At 40.7% G+C, this 22,192-nt stretch overlaps 1 protein-coding gene across 1 annotated transcript in view; it reads right to left on the bottom strand.

Moving 5' to 3' along the window:
- The window catches only part of sgpp1b (sphingosine-1-phosphate phosphatase 1b), a 93,757-nt gene extending 86,577 nt beyond the window's left edge, over positions 1-7,180 (bottom strand). The window contains exon 1 of the mRNA XM_028821285.2: positions 6,220-7,180. Coding sequence (XP_028677118.2) covers positions 6,220-6,864 — 645 coding nt within the window. The 5' untranslated portion in view covers positions 6,865-7,180. The remainder of the gene's footprint in view (positions 1-6,219) is intronic.
- Between the last annotated feature and the right edge of the window lie 15,012 nt (positions 7,181-22,192).

Raw genomic sequence — 22,192 nt, forward strand, 5'->3', positions numbered from 1 at the left:
GCAGTGGTAGTGGGCTTCAAATCAAGGATGCGGGATGCATTGAAGCAGCAGCGACAACCACAGTGATGCATCCTCATTAATATGTACTAAACATTAATTAATTATTATTTATAAAATTATAAGTTAATTTAGTAATAATGTTTACACTGGGCGGCACGGTGGCGCAGTGGGTAGCGCTGCTGCCTCGCAGTTGGGGGATCTGGGGACCTGGGTTCGCTTCCCGGGTCCTCCCTGTGTGGAGTTTGCATGTTCTCCCCGTGTCTGCGTGGGTTTCCTCCGGGCGCTCCGGTTTCCTCCCACAGTCCAAAGACATGCAGGATAGGTGGATTGGCGATTCTAAATTGACCCTAGTGTGTGCTTGGTGTGTGGGTGTGTTTGTGTGTGTCCTACGGTGGGTTGGCACCCTGCCCAGGATTGTTTCCTGCCTTGTGCCCTGTGTTGGCTGGGTTTGGCTCCAGCAGACCCCCGTGACCCTGTGTTCGGATTCAGCGGGTTGGAAAATGGATGGATGGATGGATGTTTACACTACATATGTTAACTAACTATTCTTCCATTTCCCTTTTGCCCATAACAGAGCTAAAGTGAGCAAGAGTGCATCCCAGCAACACTAGGAGCAAGTCGAGAAGTAACCATGGCTGTAATGCCATTTCTAATGGAGGAAATTTTCCTGTACACACTCACTCACTGGTAGAGGGTCAATTCAGAGTTGACAACTTTCAGTGCCACATCATTAAAATTTGTCAAACTAAGAATTCAATTAAGTTACTGTTTTATGCATTTTGTTTTGGCCTATCATTTCTTGATGGTTATTTTACTAATAGGATTGCTTGTTGCATTAAGGTTAAGCATAATAATAGAATTTCTCTGTGGCCTAGGCCAGTAAATCAACTAACAGAGAAAACAAAAGAGTATGAGTACATTTGAGGAAAAAGGGGATATACTTCATCACTCAGACAGTGACCAGTCCAGGAACAATAACAGCAGAACAAACATGAAAATATTAAATAGTGAATGGCTGACTCACGTAATACATTCAATAAAATATAGTTATAACATGTTTGAGTAAATAAGAGCATTTTTGGTGGTCACTCATAAATCCTTCAATGGGGCAATTAACCACAAATTACACAGCCGATATTCTACAAAGTTACCTTTCCCCTTTAGTTTATTTTTGACTTTTTCATTTTCTGTGAAATTCTCTTCAATATGAATAACGACTATTTGATTCATTTTACACTTTAATGTAATGGTATTTTTTTTTTCTGTGTATTGCTATTTATAGTCTAATAGTTGCCCTTCTATGGCTGAACTTCTAACACCAGCTCAGTCAGGGTGGGTCGGTTAATTTTCATATATTTGCTTACTGCTTTGAACTTTATCTTTTATGCTCTCTCAGCATCAACAAGTGTGATATGGGGCTCCTTATGACAAAAAAAAACATCAACAGAAAGTATCCAAAGTAAGAATGACTGTGGATAATGAAAATGCATAGCCAATATAGCAAAGCAGCACAGCATGCTGTGCAGGTCATACTTAATACATGGGGTAAGGAGTGGAAAGCACAAAAGTGGTGGGCACAGGGTGGAGAACTGAAACATGAAAGGCATAGAATTGACAGTGCAGTTTCATGTCACTGTCCGGAAAATGGTGATTTTCAGTTGACTGGTGAAACTGAATTAGCACAGTGTGAGAGAGTATGTGTGTGGATAAGAATGAAATGTTTCCTATGACAGACTGGTTTATCACTCAGATACAGCCAACTCACTTATGTTCACTTTAGCTATTGCTTCAGTAAAGTACAGATTCACCAGTGTATGTAGGTCTATTTGTGTGCACTTTTAAAACTATTATTTCATTTTGGAGACACAATTAACTTACAAAGGCAATTCATAATCCAAAGTTTGTGTTACACATTTTTAATAGGATGTTTTCCCAACAGCTAAAGGTACTTTGACTTATGACTATCTTCAGTACCGAATGAAAATTACAAAACAGCTAATATTAAATAGACACCTTATTATTATTTCAAAAAATACATGTATTCACTTTTCTTAACATCAGCATAATAGTTTGGCAAGACTATCTAAGCATTTTTTGACTTTACCTACTTTTTGATTGTTAAAGGTACACAGCAAAAAATAACCTTGTTAAGTGAACTCTTATAGTGATACAATAACCCTTAAATTAATACAATGTGTTAATTCAACACTAGCCACACTGCTGTGCACAGATACAAAGAAGTGTCAATCAACCATCCTGCACATCTTTGGACAACAGGAAGAAATAAGAGTTCCTGCAGGAAAATCAAAATAACAAGGAAATTACTATCAAAGGGTACCCCAGCACAAAATAAAAATAGGGTCCAAGTGTTGTTTCTCACTGAGCCACTGTGATTCATTTTGTATGCTGCTTCACCAAACTAAACTTTATAATTAAATAAAGCATCCAAATGTATTAACGGTTTATTCACTTTCAGATTAATTAAATGATAAGCTTGTTAAAGACTTAAACCTATCTTGGCATCAAATAGCAAGAAGCAGTAACTAACACAAGCTGGCCACTCTAACACATCCAGGACCTATTTAGTATTGCCAGTTGATCTAGCCTACACGTCTTTAGGGTATGGGAGAAAAACCAAGGAAAAACAATTTTATTATCAAACATCAGTTTTATTCCATTTTTCCTGATGAGGGTCACAGTAACAACATACTGGCCTAGAATGACTGGGCTGCTACATCCATAGCAACTTCTTACAGCTTTATCTTGAAGAATTCCCTCATACTCCCAAGCCATCTATAGAACAGCTGAAATGGAGAGAGCCTGCTGCAAAAAGAAGATGTCCTCAGAGTCAAAAGTTTGGTTTGCTCACCAGAAAGCATTCTTCTTTCATTTACTGTAACTTGCTAAGATGGCTGTACTTTGCACTCTGAATCCAATTCTGAATGAGGGTGCACAGCCAGGAAGTGTGCTGATCGAGTTCACTGGTAAAAATAGTCGACCCTCTAGCATATCCTGGGTCTGCTTCTGTGTCTTTTCTCCAATAAGCGAGGCTTAGTACATCTCTCATTTCAGATAGAAAGGGAGCACCCTAACTACATACCCAACCCAAAGAGGCAATGGTTCTATGCCAACATCCTCCTGAATTGCTAAACTCCTCACCCTGTCACAAAATTGAGCCCTGTGTAATAACCTCATTTCAGCTGTTTGCAGTTGCCATTTCATCATTTTGCCCATTATATAGTCAATCAAAAAGTTTGTCTAAGAACTTGGATCCAGCTTCACCATCATAGTTCAGTTTAACATCTGTAAAACTGCTGCTACTGTACCAATGCATTTGTCAACCTCATGAACACATATAATCTCACTTATGAACCAGACCTGAAGTACCTGAATACTGTGGCTTGTGGTAGCTTTTTACCCATTGTCTGTAGAAAAGAAACCACTCATTCTGGGAAAGCACCAGGCATACTAATCCCCAATGTAATTACTTTACAGATAAATGAGCTGACATTTAGGGGATGCTGGCAAGTTATATATCACCAAAACTTGAAAATTCTTAACAGATAAGCCAGTCAAAAGGACTGCAGATACTAACCCCAAAGATAAGATTTACTCAGGCTCTGAAAACTGCAGGTATGACTAATTAGAGAGACAGTTTCTCTATAAAATGACCAATGCTATGATGAAGAACGGCTGCCTAAAATAAAAAACCTCTGCTCACATATTGCAGGCAAATAATAAAATGGCAAAGGGACAGCTTACTATTAAACAGATAAAGAAGATTCTTTCCTTAAGCTTCTTTCATTCATTTTGCCCTTACATATACAGTAGTCTGAGTTGCATCATTACAATAATCCATATATTGAAAACAAAATATTGCTCCCTTCTTTTTTGCTTTACTCTCCCATTTTATTTTATGAAACTATTTTCTTTTCGTTACAGGGTCACGTGAAGCTTCAGCTTCTCCCAGTAATATTAGTTCCAGGATAGTCATTATCCTTTTTAAAGCATTGAAAAGCGCTATATTAAATAACCAACAAATGACAGATTTGCTAATGTTACTTTATGAATGTTTTAATAGTCTATTCTGAATTTCCATACAGACAGGACTTGAACTGCATTACTCAGCTAACTCTCATGTTTCTATGAAGATTGACTTCATTAATAATTTCCATTCTAAGCTTGTTAATGAAAAAACATGTCTAACAACATAATGATGAGAAATTCCTAGATCTCTTCCCTAATGGCATAACATTTTCCACACGGGAGATTCACAACTCCACTCTCTGGCTTCTCTGCTGGGACTTGATAGTCACTCGTGTGGTTTATGTATTTGTTTACCTAAAAGTGGCTGAATGGAACCCTAGAGATAACCTGAAATGAGTGGTGTGGTGGGGCTTATGCCCATGTGTACTGGCAAAACAAATCCTATTTATAAGTAATATTTATATTCTGGCTAAGGGAAACATTTAAACATGAAGCTGGGACAAACAGCACTATGACGCATCAACCTGGCAAACTATTTGGAGGTGTACTGAAAAATGCAAATGCATTTTTACTGCTTTTACAATTGATATGAATATCTGGAACTGCTGTTGGCTGTTTTAGGCAGAGTGTTGCAGTTTATTTTTTACTGTGAGGTATGCTGTCTTATGGCAATGCTGTGTCACACTGACACACAAACTCCTTGCTTCTTCCAATTTCTAACTGCTTGAATTCTAAAAAAAACTGCAGATGCCCAAAATTACATAATTGATGTGTACCCTGTAAAATTCTCAAAGGTAATGACAAAGCACTGGGGATAAACATAGGAAAACAACTTCCAGAAACTACAAAGCCATATGGCCTTTGAGGACTGTGTTATGACATCCCAGGCAATTTATTGGTACCTTCTTCTTAAGTTTATCTACCTCTATTAATAATTCACAAACCACTTAGAAGATTGGAAAGGGCAAAGTAATGTAAACTGTGCTACAGTGATACATTGACAGGCAACATATATTTTAAATGAGCACAATATTTTTTCTTAATGCCCACCATCAAACAATTAAAATATTTTTGGGCTGTCGGTGATCTCTTTTGAATAAAATGTAGCATTGAATAACTTAATGATGTGCTATTTACTCGTTGTAATGCAATCCTTGAAATCAATAAATTATATTAGAAACATATCCATACATTCATTAATAGAATTCTGATTTTTCTGTGGAGGGATATGGGAAGCTGAAACCTATCCAAGTAGTATCAACCAATACAGAAAACAAACACTGAATTTACAGTAATGCTAATCTATCACTGCCCATATCTGCTCACCTACAGTTTCTCACAAACTGCCAATTTGAAATCCACAATCAATTGGCAAGCATGCCTTTAATTTAAAAAAAAAAGAAAGAAGAGTCTACTGAGGGAGCCCTTATACACACCAAAAGAGCATGTAAACTACACAAGAGAGGCAGCCCATTTGGGTCCAAGTGCTGTGAGAGGCAAAAGTATCTGTTGTGCTAGTGTACCCAATTATAATAACAATAAACAAGGTCTCTAACAATACATGTGGCTTCATATAATGGTAAAGAAGAGAAATGTACATAAAGAATACCATGCAAAGTAAAACATGAACACTCTTTGATGAACTACCAGCTTCCAAAACAGAGAACCTAGGAAGCAAGTGAAATTTGTTGCAGCCAATACACATTCCAGTGCCCCAAATGAATGAACTCCTTTTAGATATTAGAAGGAGGTTTTGAGAAACAGGCGCACATTAACTAGCTATGAAAAGTGGAGGATGTTGTAGGATGAAGGCTATACCTAATCAAGTGACATCTTATTGGTGCACCAATGTGGTGCCAATGATGACTTACAAAACCATGCTGCAACCATGCAGGAGAAATAACAATAAGGGGAGAATGTACTGGTGTAGGCCATGTCAAGGTAGAAGTCTTGCACTTGTTTACACTAACAATTATGAACCCCTAAATTGACTTGAAGAGATTTAAACAGAGGATTGCCTAACTGTGGTTTGTATTAGACTGGTATTATGTCTAGTGCTGGTTCCTGCTTTTAATCTTTCACTTTGTGACAGAGAAGTGAAAGTGTGTTTCCTCTAACCAGATACATATCGATGGCAGGCAATCAACCTGAGTAAAGTCAACGGGGTTTAACCATGTCCACCACATCCCCATTCCCGTTAAATAAAATAAACGAATGAATAAATTAGATTACCTGCCACCTCCCGTACGTGAGGAGGAAGAGTGAAAATGGAATGGCAGTGCCTGACATGGCGTGAGTGGATGGCATGCTGTATTCAGAGTTGTAGAACATTTCCACCTTGACCACTGGCGGAGACGGCGGTCGAGACCAGCGGATGATGTCCTTGGTACACTGTCCCAGGTACATGACCCACACCCAGATGACAATGAGGCGCCGGCTCACGTAGGCGTCGATGTTCCACATGAAGAACGGAAAGAAAGTGATGTAGAAGAGCTCATTGCCCAGCTCTGTCCCGAAGGTGAACAGATAGTACAGAAAAGCATTGTCGATGACAAACTCCTGGCCACCTTCACCGGTCAGCGAGTTTCGGCGTTGGGGCTTCTGCTTCGCAACATCGCTGCTGTCCTCTTGCCTAATCGCGGACGTTTCTCGATCCGTCCCATTCACCTGGGGCGAGTGGCTTTCGACTATCCTGCCGCGGAGCCCGTCGGCTTCGTCTGTTCGCTCATGGTGGGGCTGGCGGGGGCAGCTCCCATTAGAAAGGCTAGGCTGCCCTGCGAATGATCCTCTCACTCCGCAAAGCTGCTGGAAGCGGGCCACTTTGTGTGGGTCTTTTAAATCCCGGAGCAGCCGGACCAGCTGGGAAACCAACTCCATTGTGGCATTAACAGAAGGAAGAGGAGTTGCAGCCTAAGAAGCCGGTCCGCTGTCCCTCTCCGCGCCGGCTCACTTTCTCCTCGTTTCAAATCTCTCTTTGACAGATGACACTCTCGGACTGAGCTCAGGGTACCGACGAGGAGGAGGAGGAGCAGGAGACGGCAGCGGGGCGGAGACAACGCGGCTTCTCTTCCGGGACTTAAACTGACTGTTTTGGCAAAAAGGTAGCACTACAAAATGCCTTCCTTTCCCCTACCTATGCTCTTCGACCGCGGTTTCCAGCTATCTCATTTCGTCGCTCATTTCAGTGGCTCACTCAGCCGCCTGGCGCCTGGTGGGCGGTGTCACGGGATGTTGCGTGCCCGCATGCCTTCTAGCGAGCGCGTGCGCGCTACGGCGCGAGTTTCGGAACGACCTACCTTCCAGCAGCAAAAGGAAGCTGAGCCAGAAGAATGATGAAACTCATTAAACCTTTGAACAATGACTAAGTCCATTAACGAAACCAGCTCGAAAATAACGTTTGAAACGGGATTCTCAGTGGTGTTCAGGAAAGCTACAGTACTCGCCATTAACTAGAACCCTGCGTGACTTAGCCGCGCTTCTACAAATCTGAAGCGTGGAAATATCCCAGCATGCTCAGTCGCCGCTTTCGATACATGGAAGGAGATATTGAATGAGGTTATAAAAAAAACAAAAAAAAAACCCTCGGCTTCACTTCAGGATATCAACGTTTGACTGTTTAACGTGACTAATATCCTGGCGTGATATGGCATTTGTTTTAGATTGGCGTGCACCTATTTTCGTAACCAACCCAAGGATAGTTAACGGGTTAAAGGAAATCAATCTAACAAGCCAGGCTAAAATTGATAGTTTTATCGTATAATGTACATTACTTATGTTTTCTTCAGATAGTATAACAGTATGGAGGGTATGGATTCTTCTTTTTACTATTATTATTATTATATGGAAGGTCATTCCCGTCACTCCAAAATATATTGCGTTTTTTCGCAAAATAATTATTTTATTTAGAAAAAGTATAGCGTTATTTAGTGACCGCTAATGAGGCAAACGTTAAGCGCGTGCGTAACGTGGAATCAAGATTATAGGCATAAAGGTTAGGTTAGGAACACATACTGTGGATTTAATCTTGCATGTGCTTAGGGGTAAATTTAATCGGCCCAGTTTGGAGTCACAGGGATCTAGTGATTATCGCAGCAGCACTGGGCGAAAGGAAAGAACCAAACGTGGTGGATGGTAGACAGGTACTTTCTAGGGCACTATTGCCGATCGGAAGACTGTTCTGTAACAGAAACCAATGAATAAAGCGTATGTTTAATTTTAATCTTTTTATTTGATATATATATATATATATATATATATATATATATATATATATATATATATATATATATATATATATATATATATATATATATATTGGGAAACAGCTTAAAATAGCGTTCATACCGTGAATGTTTTAGGGCCCGGGTTGAGGACAGAACAAGGTGATGGATAAAATTTACTTCCCTGCACATGAAGGACGAAACTTATTTTGTTAATCAAGAAGTGTTATTGACAAATGTCAAATGTTCACTGTTGAAATTCCCCTGGATGAATACAGTGATCCAAATACCAAAATAAATAAAACGGGTAACCACCCGCAGTTAGGCATACTTATCGATACAAATCAATCCCAGGAAGAACCTACAAATGCTAAGCAACATCCTGGCGCTGTGAGGCAGGAATGCTATAGCATAGGGCTATCACTATATGTTAAAACATCTGTACTAAACTTACTAAATGTGTACTAATAGCTTTTGTTCAATTATTTTCATTAGATTGTAAGCTATAAATGCGTCTCTCCATCCATAACTGTCACTAGAAGACAGGAGCAGGCAGGGGTATATACGCTGGCGGCAGCAGACAATATCTTTGTGAAATAAAGCAATGTGTTTTTTTTTATTTTCATTTTTTTATTTTTGAGTAGTGAGAATAAGTTTCATATCAGGCAAAATAAGCAATAAAGATTAAAAAATTATACATTATGGCATCTAGAAACAAAATTGATAGAAACAGGAAATCACGACACCTAATTAGTATTAGTTTAAACATTCTTGTGAAATTTTATTTTGAGTATTTTGTTTGCCATTTTTTATTATCTATTGTTTTTTTTAAATTATTTTTTAAAAGCTTTAAAGAACGTCTTCAAACATACAGGTGCGGGAAGTATCTGTTTTAGGGGGCTGTAGACCCCTACTGGAGACTACTGCAAACGAAAATTGGGCAATAGTATAAAGATGATTAGAACTAATTCAGATGTGACATACTGCAAAACTGAGTTTTGTATTGGCGAGAGGCTAATATGCCGAAATATGTAAGTTTAAAAACAGTTAATCATGATTTCTCATTTCCTAGACGGATCATGGAAACCTCTTAGTCCGCTTCTGGATCGGACGTGGCGACAAGGTGAGACTCTACCCCGGGTGCAAATAATGTTTGGTCCGAAAAGAGGACGTAAAAAGCAAAAAATCACCAAATAAAAAGCGGTTAGTCGACTTTACAGACGGCAGTGACGCAGCGCATCAGCTTTGTTGTGTAATTTTGTGAAGGTGCAGGAAGCTGTCATATCTGCGGCCGTTTGAATTCAGACGACAGTTTAGTTTTAGAAGTTGTCCACTATACTTTTCAATAATACTGCGTTTTTTGAGATGCTGATACAGTTGAAGCCAACAGATCTAGGCGGCTGTAACACATTTGTTTCGGAGGTCATTTATTGGTGTGAAAATCTGAAATAATATAAGATTCAATGGATGATTCTTTTTAGATTCCATCTGGTTTCTTTTTATATGATATTATAGTTTTATATAACTTTGATATGCCTTTTTAGTTATTTTTTGCCTCTGATAAGTGCTTATAAAACATAAAAATATAAAACAGATACATCCATTGTGTTCGCGATGCTACGCACCTAATTAAAAAGTGGGAAAAGTGCCCACTATTAATAAGGTCATGAAATTAACCCACGAATTTACTTCATGTCAGTGGTAACCCCACCATAAAACGTCTCGCTTCTCTGATTTTCAATGCGTAATTGGGTATGTGTTTTTTAAATACTGGTCACCCCTTATTGAAAGACGCTAAATAAGTTTAAAAAAAAATTCAACATACGGCTGCAATGCACTTTACTGGACTGTATGGTTCCTCGTAGAAACCTTGTTTGACAAAATACAATTTCATTCTCGGAAAGGTGCTTTGTATGAAATTGGTTCTTTGGGTATTGGAAAGATTTCTAAATATGTGGACGAAACTAAACTTTCTTGATAGCAAACAGTTCAAGAAAACCTGAACTTTAAGGCCTTTGTTACCGTATGCGGCAGAAGTACTTTTAAAAATCAGGAATCTAATGGTGTTTCACAAATCTGTTACCATCGCTATCAATGGAACGTGCTACAGATCTAAAAAAAAATAAGGTTCTTTCTGAATTCTTCATGTAGATGGTTCTTTCGGCAACACATAATGGTTCTCGTATGACGTGGTTCAAGAACCCATCTGGCACCTTTATTTTTAAGAGTGTGTGGGGTGCCTTTTTACTTTCTCTTGATGTCCACGTTGAATTTTTCCAATGCCCTCTTAGTACAAATACCTATATAATGTTAAATTTTATGTCTGCTCAATTTTATTTTCTACTGTGCGTGTCTGTACTCTGTAATTGCCTGGTGGTGTTCCGTCCGAGATCTTTTTTTTTTCTTGATACTCCAATAGATAGATAGATACTTTATTAATCGACAAAGTGGTTCAGTGAATGATAATACTGGTATTTCTTATTATATGTGCATAACTCTTTTGGAAGTCTTCATGGGGTGAAAGAAATAATAAACAATTCTAATTTTTGTAATTAGTCAAAATCCGGTGTTTTGTTAATAGCGGGCCTTTCATCGGTCGTAATATTAAAATTATTTTTATATTATAGTAGTTGGTGTAGCGGAGTACTTTTTTAACAGTCGTTCATTCTGCATCTCTGCCACAAAGTGCTTTAAAGCCTAATGAAGAAGGAATATTGATAAATGGAACTAAAATGCACTAGTTGTGTTCATACATTTTCAGAACAGGATTAAGGAGAATATGAGCCAGCAGTCAGTTCAGGTAATCGGGAAGAAATTAAAATCAAGATGCCAAAGTGCCCGTTCTTTGGACTGATGCGATAGGGGAACTATTTTTGGTTCCAAAAGAACCATCCACACAAAGGTCCCAAAAATAACTTTTATTTATAATTTGTAAGTCTCCATAAATAACGAGATGATTGCAGATTTGTGAAATACCAATGGGTTCGTGGTTTTAAAAGGACTCTTGCTGCACACAATCAAACAGGCTAAGTTCAGGTTTTCTTGATCTGTCTGTATTCTAGCTAGAAGCCCTTCAGTACATTAAAGATATATGTTTTTCTGCGTAACCTTTTCAGGACCCGAGAACCCATTCATTTTACAAAGAACCTTTCCCAGAACGTATGGTATTTTGTCAAGCACTAGTTCTACAAGAAACCACACAACCCATTAAAAGAGACATTTTAGAACTTGCATTTTAAAGAGTGTAAAGTCCCGAGTTCAAACCACGTGAAACACAGTAGACACCCTAATAACATTTATTTTTTTAGCACGTTTTCATACAAATTATGTAGCTCAAAGTGCTTTACAAGATGAAAAATATAAAATTAAAATTAGGCAATACTGAGTAGCCTAACAAAGGATAAAGTAAGGTCCGATGGCCAGGAGGACAGAAAAAAAACTCCAGAGATTACATTACACCAAGTTCTAAAGACTGTGCGATGTTATGGCTACATTCTGCGTGGCTATGAATCTACTCTTGTATGTATTTTATAGTTCACTAGTACCACTGCAAGATTGTATGGAGTCCACACCTTTACAGACAATATTACTGACCAAAGCTGACACTTCACATTTACAGGTACCTATTGTCAAGATAACATCACCCAACCTACATTCAACAATTTTGGACTGCTGAGAGCCGGAGCCTTAACCCTGTAGCACCGACAGCAAGGCAAGAAACAGGAAAATGTGACATTCAAACACTGGATGCTAGAACTGTACCCACTGCACCACCATAATGCCACCACAGTCCTACGGAAATAATAGCAACACGTGTTTGTTTGAATCAATCTGTGTCCTTCCGCGTAGAATATTTACAGCGCAAGTCTGCCTCCTTATGGACAGAGTAAGTAACTGTGTTAGCCAGAATGTTAAATTCAACTTCCACAGGCATCTGGTCACATAAGGATTACAATTACAATATACACTATTCAAGAGTTGAAGGCATTCGAGAATCGAGCATCACAGAACACACTCAAACGGTGCCATAACGAGTCAGAGACTGGCGTCACAATCCAACCCTCGTCATTAGTGTTGTGAGGTAACAGCATCCAAATGCAGAAGACGTTATGATGTTCAGATCAAATGGACATGGAAAACTGCGGCTATACGAGTATAAGAGGAATTTTCCTGTGGCAGTCTTTTATCTCGCCTGTGGTTAATTCACACTTTACGAACGTGGCATTTGGGATGAGTTGTTTTCGGTGGAACGTGACGTGGAAAACGAGAATCTCAAAATGGGATGGGCATTTTTTAAAAAGATCGTCAAAACCTCCCGCAGTATTGGGCTTTTCTCTGGAGCTGACATGGCTTTATTTTCTGCCGCAGCGCAAACGCATGCAGTGATCTCTGTTGGCAACAATTCATTAACTCGACTCTTCACTTTTGTGGCTCTCCACCTACAATAAAGTGGATCCTACCGTGTTTCCTCCTCTGTGACCGTTACTTCAAGAAACCTATCCGATTTCATTTTTGTATAAGTTCATCGGAAACTATTATTAGGAGACAGAAGACATCTTTGTAATTAATATGCAGACAATACTAAGCTATGCCTTTCTTTTACACCAAGTGATGATTCTCCGGTGGCGTCGTTACTTGAGTGGATAGATGATAACTGCTTGTTTTTGAATACAGACATTTTATTTATTTAGCGAGGAAGACCCTTTTTAACTTAGCTTATCTAAAGATTAATTTTACTGAATCAGCACGCAACGTAAGCTTTATCTTCTTATAACTCACATTACAAAACTATTTAAAACTTGTTTTATTAATTTTTTTATGCTTAGAAATATTGGGAAATTAAGACAATTCCTAAATGTGAGAAATTAATTAATGTATTTATTTTGTACGTGGAGAACGGGCATCCCAGACGGGAGGCCAGCGCGACGACGAAAGCAAATTGGCTAGTGGATCAGAGAAATAACTTTGTGTCTGGCCGACAGGAAATAATGGACGGACCAGCAGATGCTGAGATTCTGGAACGCTTTCATTCCCCATACTGCCAGGTGGCAGTGGCCCTTATATGGCACCCCAGTTGGAACAGCCACAGGGATGCTTGGGGAGCCCAGAAGTGCAGCCCTGTCGGGATCCCTGGGTTTTGTTAGAGGGCACTGTCAGGGGAGGACCTCCCTACTTCCTCCTAGTTGGGAGCAGGATTGCCTTAACAGCATTATAGGCCCTGGGGCAAAGCAGTGCACTGGGGCCTCTACCTACAGAACCACTCAGCAAGTCACAACATACATAGATTAGCATGGGTCCCCTATGCTTGTGGAGTCCCCGGGCAACTGCCCAGCATGCCCAGTAATTAAGATGGCCCTGTTCGGCCAGCAGCATTGTTTATTGTATTACTATTGTAATGCACTCCTCATCGGGATACCCAACAAGAGCCTTCAAAAGCTCCAACAGATTCAAAATAGTGCTGCAAGAATCCTGATGAGGGTGCGGAAATATGAACATATCTCACCAATCCTTCGGTCACTTCATTGGCTCCCTATTCACCTCCGTATCGAATACAAACTCTGTTTGTTTACTCACCAGTGTATCCATGGAAATGCTCCACAATATCTTAAAGAACTCCTTATATTATAATCCACTACAAGAAACCTCCGTTTCACAAATACCTACCACCTTCGCCCCCCTGTGACCAAACTTCATACAATGAGAGACCAAGCCTTTGCAGCCACTGCTCCACGGCTCTGGAATGCCCTACCAGAGAGCCTAAACACAGCAGATTGTGGGCTGTTTTAAAAAACAGCTAAAGACTTTTCTATTTAGGAGAGCTTATTAACAAGAATGCTATAATTCTTGTTGTTTTATCTCTGTTTTTATCTTGCCTTGCCTTTGTTTAATCTTTTTATGTTGCACTTTTGAGATTTACTGCTAATGTAAAGTGCCCCTATAAATAAAATGCATTATTATTGTATTTTATGGCTTATATATGGAGACATGATCATTGGAAAGGTGCTGGTATTGAATAAAAACCCTTTATTTTATTCATATAATACGTAGTGCTTTACTGTGTCTGTGGTTTGGGGTTCTCTGGTGCCCCCTTGTGATTACAACTTCTAGACTGACTTGCTGCAGAATGTTGTTTACTGGCTTTTCAAACCATTTTATGTACAGCTTTCAGTTAATTCAAAATGCTGCTGTAAGAATCATTACAAAAACAGGATGTACAACAGCATAACGCCAGTGCTTATGTCATTACACTGGCTTCCAGTTAAACTTAGGACTGACTTCAAAGTCCTCCATCACTCTTAAAAGTAAAGGTGCCAAAATGTTTCTTTAGAGCAATGCCATAGTGAAACAGTTTTGTTTCCCTAAAGAACAATCTGGAAAGAACATTAATTTATTTAGACCCTTAACAGTGTATATTGTGAGAAGCAGCCCAGACACAGACAGACGGACACCATGTTAAAGTCCACCACACGTTTATTTACACTATATACACAGTCCTTAAATGCACAACCCCAGTGCCGCAGCACCAATCACCCCAATAGTCCAGGCCACTGTCCACAATGCCTTCAGGCCGCCTCCTTCTCTTTTCTCTCAGACCTTGTCCTCTTCCACCCGACTCCAGCCTCGAATGAAGGGAGGCGGCCCCTTTTATAGTCACCCGGATGTGCTCCAGGTGGCTCCCGGCAATCTTCCACCAACATGCCCCTGTGTGGCGGAAGTGCTGGGGTCTCGAGTCCTCCAAGCATGGGGACGCACCCTGGCGGTGACCACGGGCCCCTACAGGGTTGAGCTTCCAAGCCCTGTACCCGTGGCCCCCAATATAACCAGGGCGGTCGCCCCCTCGTGGTCCGGAGGAGGCATGAGCCCTCCTCCTGTGTGGCCCGGCTGGGTGCCACCCCCAGCCGCGTGCCACAATATATAAATACCATTAATAGATAACAGATTTGTGACATACCAAAGGGTCTCTGATTTTACAAGGACTCTCACTACATACAACCACACAAACTAAAATCAGATTTTCTTGATCTGTTAGTATTCTGTAAAGAGCCTTACAGTACATTATGTATTTCTATTATATTAGATCAGATCAGATTAGATTAGATAAAATTAGGTTAATTAAACTTTAATAATCCCAATGGGGAATTTACATGCATATTGCAGCAGAAACATAAAAACAAGGATACAGACTCACAGGACATGTAATACTGTATAATCAATCAATTGGTCAATATGTAAGTAAATAAATACATAAATGCATGTTGTTCAGATATGTCAAAATAGTATTTCAAAATAAATTTAACAAGTGCTCCAAGAGGAAGTATTGAGATGCCTGATGGCAGTGAGCAGAAAAGACCCCCACATGCGCTTCTTACCACACCGTGGTACAATGCATCTGTGGCTAAAAGTGCACTAAGAGTGTGCCTCCTGGATGGGATGGAGGGGACCTTTCATGATGACATCCAAGTTTGCCACCATCCTCTTTTCTACAACAGCTTCTAATGTGTCCAACGTTCACCCAGTGATGGAGCAGGCTTTCCTGATAAGATTATTCAGGAATTCTATTTCTTTTGAGCTGAAGTTGCTTCCCTACAGCATAGAACACCACACTTGCTACTATGGACTGACTGAACATTTCCAGTAGCTTGCTGCACACATCAGAAGACCAGAGTCTCCTTAACAAGTGCAGTCGGCTCTGTCCATTTTTTTACAGCTCCGCTGTGTTGTCAGACCAGTCCAGCTTGTTGTTTCTATGGACAAACAGATACCTGTAGCTCTACCCCAATTCCACTTCCTCCCCCTGGATGGTGACAGGTCTCAGAGGCTCCTTGGCATGCCTAACGTCCATGACCAGCTCTTTTGTCTTGCTGATGTTGATTTACAAGTTGTTGTCCCTGCACCACAAGACAAAGTCCTCCACAATCTTCCTATATACTCTGACTTGTCTCCATTATTAATGCAGCCTATGATGGATGAGTCATCTGAAAATTTGTGTAGGTGGCAAGTGCTCGTATTGTTCTGGAAATCTGTTCTGTAGAGGGTGAGCAGGAAGGGAGATGGGACAGTTCCCTGAGGTGCTCCAGTATTACACACCACCATTTCTGATACACAGTCTCTCGGCCTCACAAACGTTTGTCTGTTGGTTAGGTAGTCTATGATCCACTAGATTGTGGAGGCATCAAGATGCAAAGCCTTGAGCTTTTCAGCCAGTTGATGAGGCAGAATGGTGTTAAATGCGCTGAAAAAGTCAAACAGCATTATCCTGATTGTGGTTCTAGCTTTGTCCAAGTGGAAGTAAGCTCTGTGGAGCATGTAGGACAGAGAATCCCCCACATCTATATGTGTCTGATAGGCAAACTGCAGAGGATCCCTATGTTCTGAAAGCAGATATTCTGTGAAACCATTACACAGTATAACAAAAACATTACTGCTGAAAAAACATTCAGTCAGTCATTCTCCAACCCGCTATGTCCTAACACAGGGTCACGGCAGTCTGCTGGAACCAATCCCAGCCAGCACAGGGCGCAAGGCAGGAATAAATCCCAGGCAGGGCGGCAGCCAACTGCAGGGCACACAAGCACACACCAAGCACACACTAGGAACAATTTAGGATCGCCAATCCACCTAACCTGCATGTCTTTGGACAGTAGGAGCAAACCAGAGCACCCGGAGAAAACCCACACAGACACGGGGAGAGCATGCAAACTCCACACAGGGAGGACACGGGAAGTGAACCCAGGTCTCCTTACAGTGAGGCGGCAGCGCTACCACTGCATCACTGTGCTGCCCAAAAACAGTCATATTCTTATATTTTGTTTTCATAATATAAAACATCATCTTTCCAAAATATTGGACCAATGTGCATTTTTCATACATCCATCAATCCATCCATTTTCTAACCCGCTGAATCCGAACACAGGGTCAATCCCAGCCAACACAGGGCACAAGGCAGGAAACAATCCTGGGCAGGGTGCCAACCCACCGCAGGACACACACAAACACACCCACACACCAAGCACACACCCACGGGCCAATTTAGAATTGCCAATCCACCTAACCTGCATGTCTTTGGACTGTGGGAGGAAACCAGAGCGCCCGGAGGAAACCCACGCAGACACGGGGAGAACATGCAAACTCCACGCAGGGTGGACCCAGGAAGTGATCCCGGGTCTCCTAACTGCGAGGCAGCAGCGCTACCACTGCACCACCGTGCCGCCCTATTTTTCATACATTTATCTTTAAAGAAGAAATTAAAGTGCAATTCCTAGTAAATGCCACATTTTGAATTTATCAGTATCTACAAACCCTGTCATGTGGTGTGTGTGGCAACAAGCAGTATCAGTGCAAGCTGCCAACCGTAAGCTGCCAACCAAACAACCAACCAACTTCCATCTCTCCTTAGCAGCAGTGAATCCCCACTTCTTAATTTCTCTCTTCACTTTAAAGCCCTTCTAGCTCGTTTTCCAAACTCTTTGGTACCGACTGCACATCTCTGGTCACACTTAGTTTTATTAGAATTCACCTGGCGTCCCACATCCTTTTCTTTGCCAGACTAATAATAAGCCATATCCAGAAGGCTTTCCTTGAACGTTTACCATTCTGCTGGACCCTCACCTCTCAAAATTAAGTCATAAGACAAAACAACTGGACCTTCTACTTTTTGCAGTAATCCTTCCACTTCAGCACATGTGTCCAGCAGCACTCCCAAAACGTGTGCAATTGTCTCCACCTGAGCACAGTCTGGTCTTGGCTGCCTCCTTGTCTGTGACAAGTCTTGTCTAAACATCTTCTCCCTAACACATAATGCCCCCCATACCATCACCCAGTTCAAGTCTTTTTTGGCTGTACCACTGTCTTTATCTCCACTTCAAATTTTATTTTCAAACTCTGCCCCTCCTCTATTGTACACCTAACAGCCTTATTCAAGTCCTTCTGCTTGAAGCACAAAGCCAATATCTGCACATTCTCCTTTCAGTTTTGCTGCATATTCATAGCCTCCTGGTCTCCCCTCTGCCTTTAGTATCAAACTCACGCACATTGTCAGAGGCCTCATCACTAATGTAAACCACTGAGCCACAAGATATTGAAATTTATGTGCAAAGGCTGAATGCAAAGCCTTGCACAAAGATGCATAAAAGTACAGTCCATCTTCAATTGAATGCCTATGGTATCTCCACCTCCATTTTCCACACATCAATTCATTATCATATCTTCTTACCCTCTCATACCTGCATCCCCACTCAAAATGAGACACCATTACTTTAACCTTTACTAGCAAACAATGAGGCAAAGGAAAAGCTGTCTCTAAATACATACATGAAGACAGTATCTACATTTTCACTAATATGGCCTTTCCCAAGTCTGACTCCTCCACTCCTATGTAAGACTAGGCCCTCAATATCCTCCTATTTCCTAATTCCATCTTCCACCAGTTCTATATACATTATGAACAACAAAGGGAAAATTAGCCAATCTTGGAGCATTTTTCTCCCTTATGCAATCAGATGTGATCCATTGTTTATCAAATGATATTTAGGTTCTCCAGTAAAGAAGGAAACGTTGCTTTTCTGATATATGGTGTGGTACAATTTTGCAAGCAAATGGAAAATAGCTCAGCATAAATCCACTTCAATCAACACAAAAAACATTCAGAACATGCTGAACCTTTATATTGATAACCAGCACTACAGTAATTGTTTTGGTTTTTGGCACTGCAAATATATTAGGGTTATAAGGAAGAATTTGCATCTTTCCTTCAAAGGGGACTTTCCTTTATGTAAACATTCTATCTTTATGCAAATTTAGAATTCTGTACCATAATACAATTATTCATTAAATAGTTTTACCCACTGAAATAAATAATTGATAATGACAGGTACAACGCTTCTTAAATGTAAAGTTACACATACAGTATTTATTCCAAATAATTAAAACCTTTTTAATTGTATTACAGTTTTTACAGCGAAAATTATAAGTTTAATGTAGCGTACTTTTTTCTCCACAGTGTGTGCGTCTGTCTATACCAACCAGCCGTCCACACAGAAGAGCCGCAGCCCTCCTGATCTAGACCAGCCAGCTGACGCAATGACCACCCCAGGACACACTGGACGCTTAACATTCCTCAGATTGCTAGCGAACACCTGCAAAACTCCCCAGCAGAAGATCAGATCTTCAGCTGATAATTGGAGAAGTCCGTTCTGTCCATTCCGTATCGGGATCTCCAATGAAGAACCTCACCTGGAGTTAGAGACAGAAAGTGAAAAGGCAGAAAAAATTCTATTGCAAATTCTTCTTCTTTCGGCTGCTACCATTAGGAGTGGATCATCATCTTCCATATCTTCCTGTCCTCAACATCTTGCTCTGTTACACCCATCACCTGCATGTCCTCTCTCACCACATCCCTAAACATTCTCTTAGGCCTTCCTCTTTTCCTTTTTCCTGGCAGCTCAATCCTTAACATCCTTCTCTCAATATACTCAGCCTTTCTCATCTACACATGTCCAAACCAACACAATCTTACCTCTCTGACTTTGTCTCCCAACTGTCCCACCTGAGCTGACTCTCTAATGTACTCATTTCTAATCCTGTCCATCCTTGTCACAGCCATTGCAAATCTCAGCATTTTTAACTCTGCTACCTCCATCTCTGTCTCCTGCTTTCTGGTCAGTGCCACCGTCTCCAACCCATATAACATAGATGGTCTCACTACCATCCTGTAGACCTTCCCTTTCACTCTTGCTGATACCTGTCTGTCACAACCACCCATTCCACCCTGCCTGCACTCTGTTTTTCACTTCTCTTCCACAATCCCCATTACTCTGTACTGCTGATCCTAAATGTAAATTTTGCACTTTAAATACTTCAATGTATGATTTCAACAAATGTTTTCGTGACTAGTATAACAAATACACTTTTTAAAATAACATTTGGAACTCGGCCATATTACGTTACGTTCTTGCATTGACGTGATAAAACAGCAGTGAAATTTTAACCTCCCAACTTCTAACTTTCTTTACTATTGTATTTTAAAACCATTCGCAAGTAAGCACTCTCATGAATGACTCATATTTCATCCATCCAATATCCAACCCGCTATATCCCAACTACAGGGTCACAGGGGTCTGCTGGAGCCAATCCCAGCCAACACAGGGCGCAAGGCAGGAAACAAACGCCAGGCAGGGTGCCAGCCCACCACAGACTCATATTTCATTACATGAAAATACAGTATATCAAATGAGAAGCGACATTAGCTGCCCTCTGTCCATATGAAGTTTTCCTATTCTGCAGTTGTTGATGCATATTACTAAAAACAATTGGCATTTGCTTTTCACTTAAAACATACAACAGGGGCAACTTATAAAGAATCTAAAATAACATTTGCTTGACCATACATTATCGGAAACATTACTTTCAGTGTACATCAGATATTAAATTAAGCGTTGCATTACCCATAACGCTGACTAATAGACACCTCCAATAAGGCACTGCGTGTTCATTCACGTTGGGAAAGTCAGAACTTTACAGAAAGAAGCACTTTATGGTGAAGGACGCACATTGCGCCTTTCCAGTTTTTCCAGCCATCCATCTTTGCACAAAACTGCTATAGTCGATTTATTATTAAGTTTCTATATCAAAACCCATGTCTCCTCACTAAATACCCTTTTTTTGTCTTTTAGACGCAAACTAACTTACTGTTATTTCATCTATAACCGAATTTTAGTAGAAGGGTCCCATTTTAGCAGACTATAAACTGACTCTGCGTTTACGAAACAAAAAGGAAATTCCAGTTCCAAAGATGAGGCTATGTTTTGGCAAGAATTAAATAAAAGGTATAACATTTTCAACCAACCGAGACTCACTCCAACCTGACCATAAAGACCGCAACTTGCCATTCATTCGTTTGTCCGGTATCGAGCACACGTTATCAGGGGCGGATCCATATCAGCGCTCTTTTGGTGCGCGCCCAGGTGCCAATGACGTGCTGCATTAAACCACCGGGTGTCTCCGCGCTGCGTTATTAAAGGCATGATCACCTCTGTGTTACGGTGAAGACACCCGTGGGCCTGGGGGTGTCTTAATCTGGGATTGTACTAAACTTATTTTTGTGTGACCGGGGTTGGAGGATTTTATTTTACGCCTATCGACAAAATCTAGGCGCAAAGCAGAAATCAGCCCTGAGAGTGAGCGAAGTTAACAGGTTAGAATATACAGTGATCCCTCGCTATATCGTGCTTCGCCTTTCGCGGCTTCACTCCATCGCGGATTTTATATGTAAGCATATTTAAATATATATCGCGGATTTTTCGCTGCTTCGCGGGTTTCTGCGGACAATGGGTCTTTTAATTTCTGGTACATGCTTCCTCAGTTGGTTTGCCCAGTTGATTTCATACAAGGGACGTTATTGGCAGATGGCTGAGAAGCTACCCAACTTACTTTCTCTCTGTCTCTCTCTCTCTTGCGCTGACGTAGGGGGGTGTGAGCAGGGGGGCTGTGTGCAGCTGCTTCCTGAAGGACATGCTGCACGGAGCTTCGCATACTTAAAAGCTCAAAGGGCACGTATTGATTTTTTTTATCTGTCTCTCGCTATCTCTCTCTCTCTCTCTGTCTTCCTGCTCCTGACAGAGGGGGTGTGAACTGCCGCCTTCAACAGCTTTGTACCGGCGGTGCTTCGCATACTTAAAAGCCAAAAAGCCGTATTGATTTTTTTTTTGACTGCTTGCTTTGCACTCCTTTGAAAAGGAAGATATGTTTGCATTCTTTTAATTGTGAGACAGAACTGTCATCTCTGTCTTGTCATGGAGCACAGTTTAAACTTTTGAAAAAGAGACAAATGTTTGTTTGCAGTGTTTGAATAACGTTCCTGTCTCTCTACAACCTCCTGTGTTTCTGCGCAAATCTGTGACCCAAGCATGACATTCTAAAAATAACCATATAAACATATGGTTTCTACTTCGCGGATTTTCCTATTTCGCGGGTGGCTCTGGAACGCA

The sequence above is a fragment of the Erpetoichthys calabaricus genome, chromosome 16, assembly GCF_900747795.2.
Source record: "Erpetoichthys calabaricus chromosome 16, fErpCal1.3, whole genome shotgun sequence".
Taxonomy (NCBI): Eukaryota; Metazoa; Chordata; class Cladistia; order Polypteriformes; family Polypteridae; genus Erpetoichthys; species Erpetoichthys calabaricus.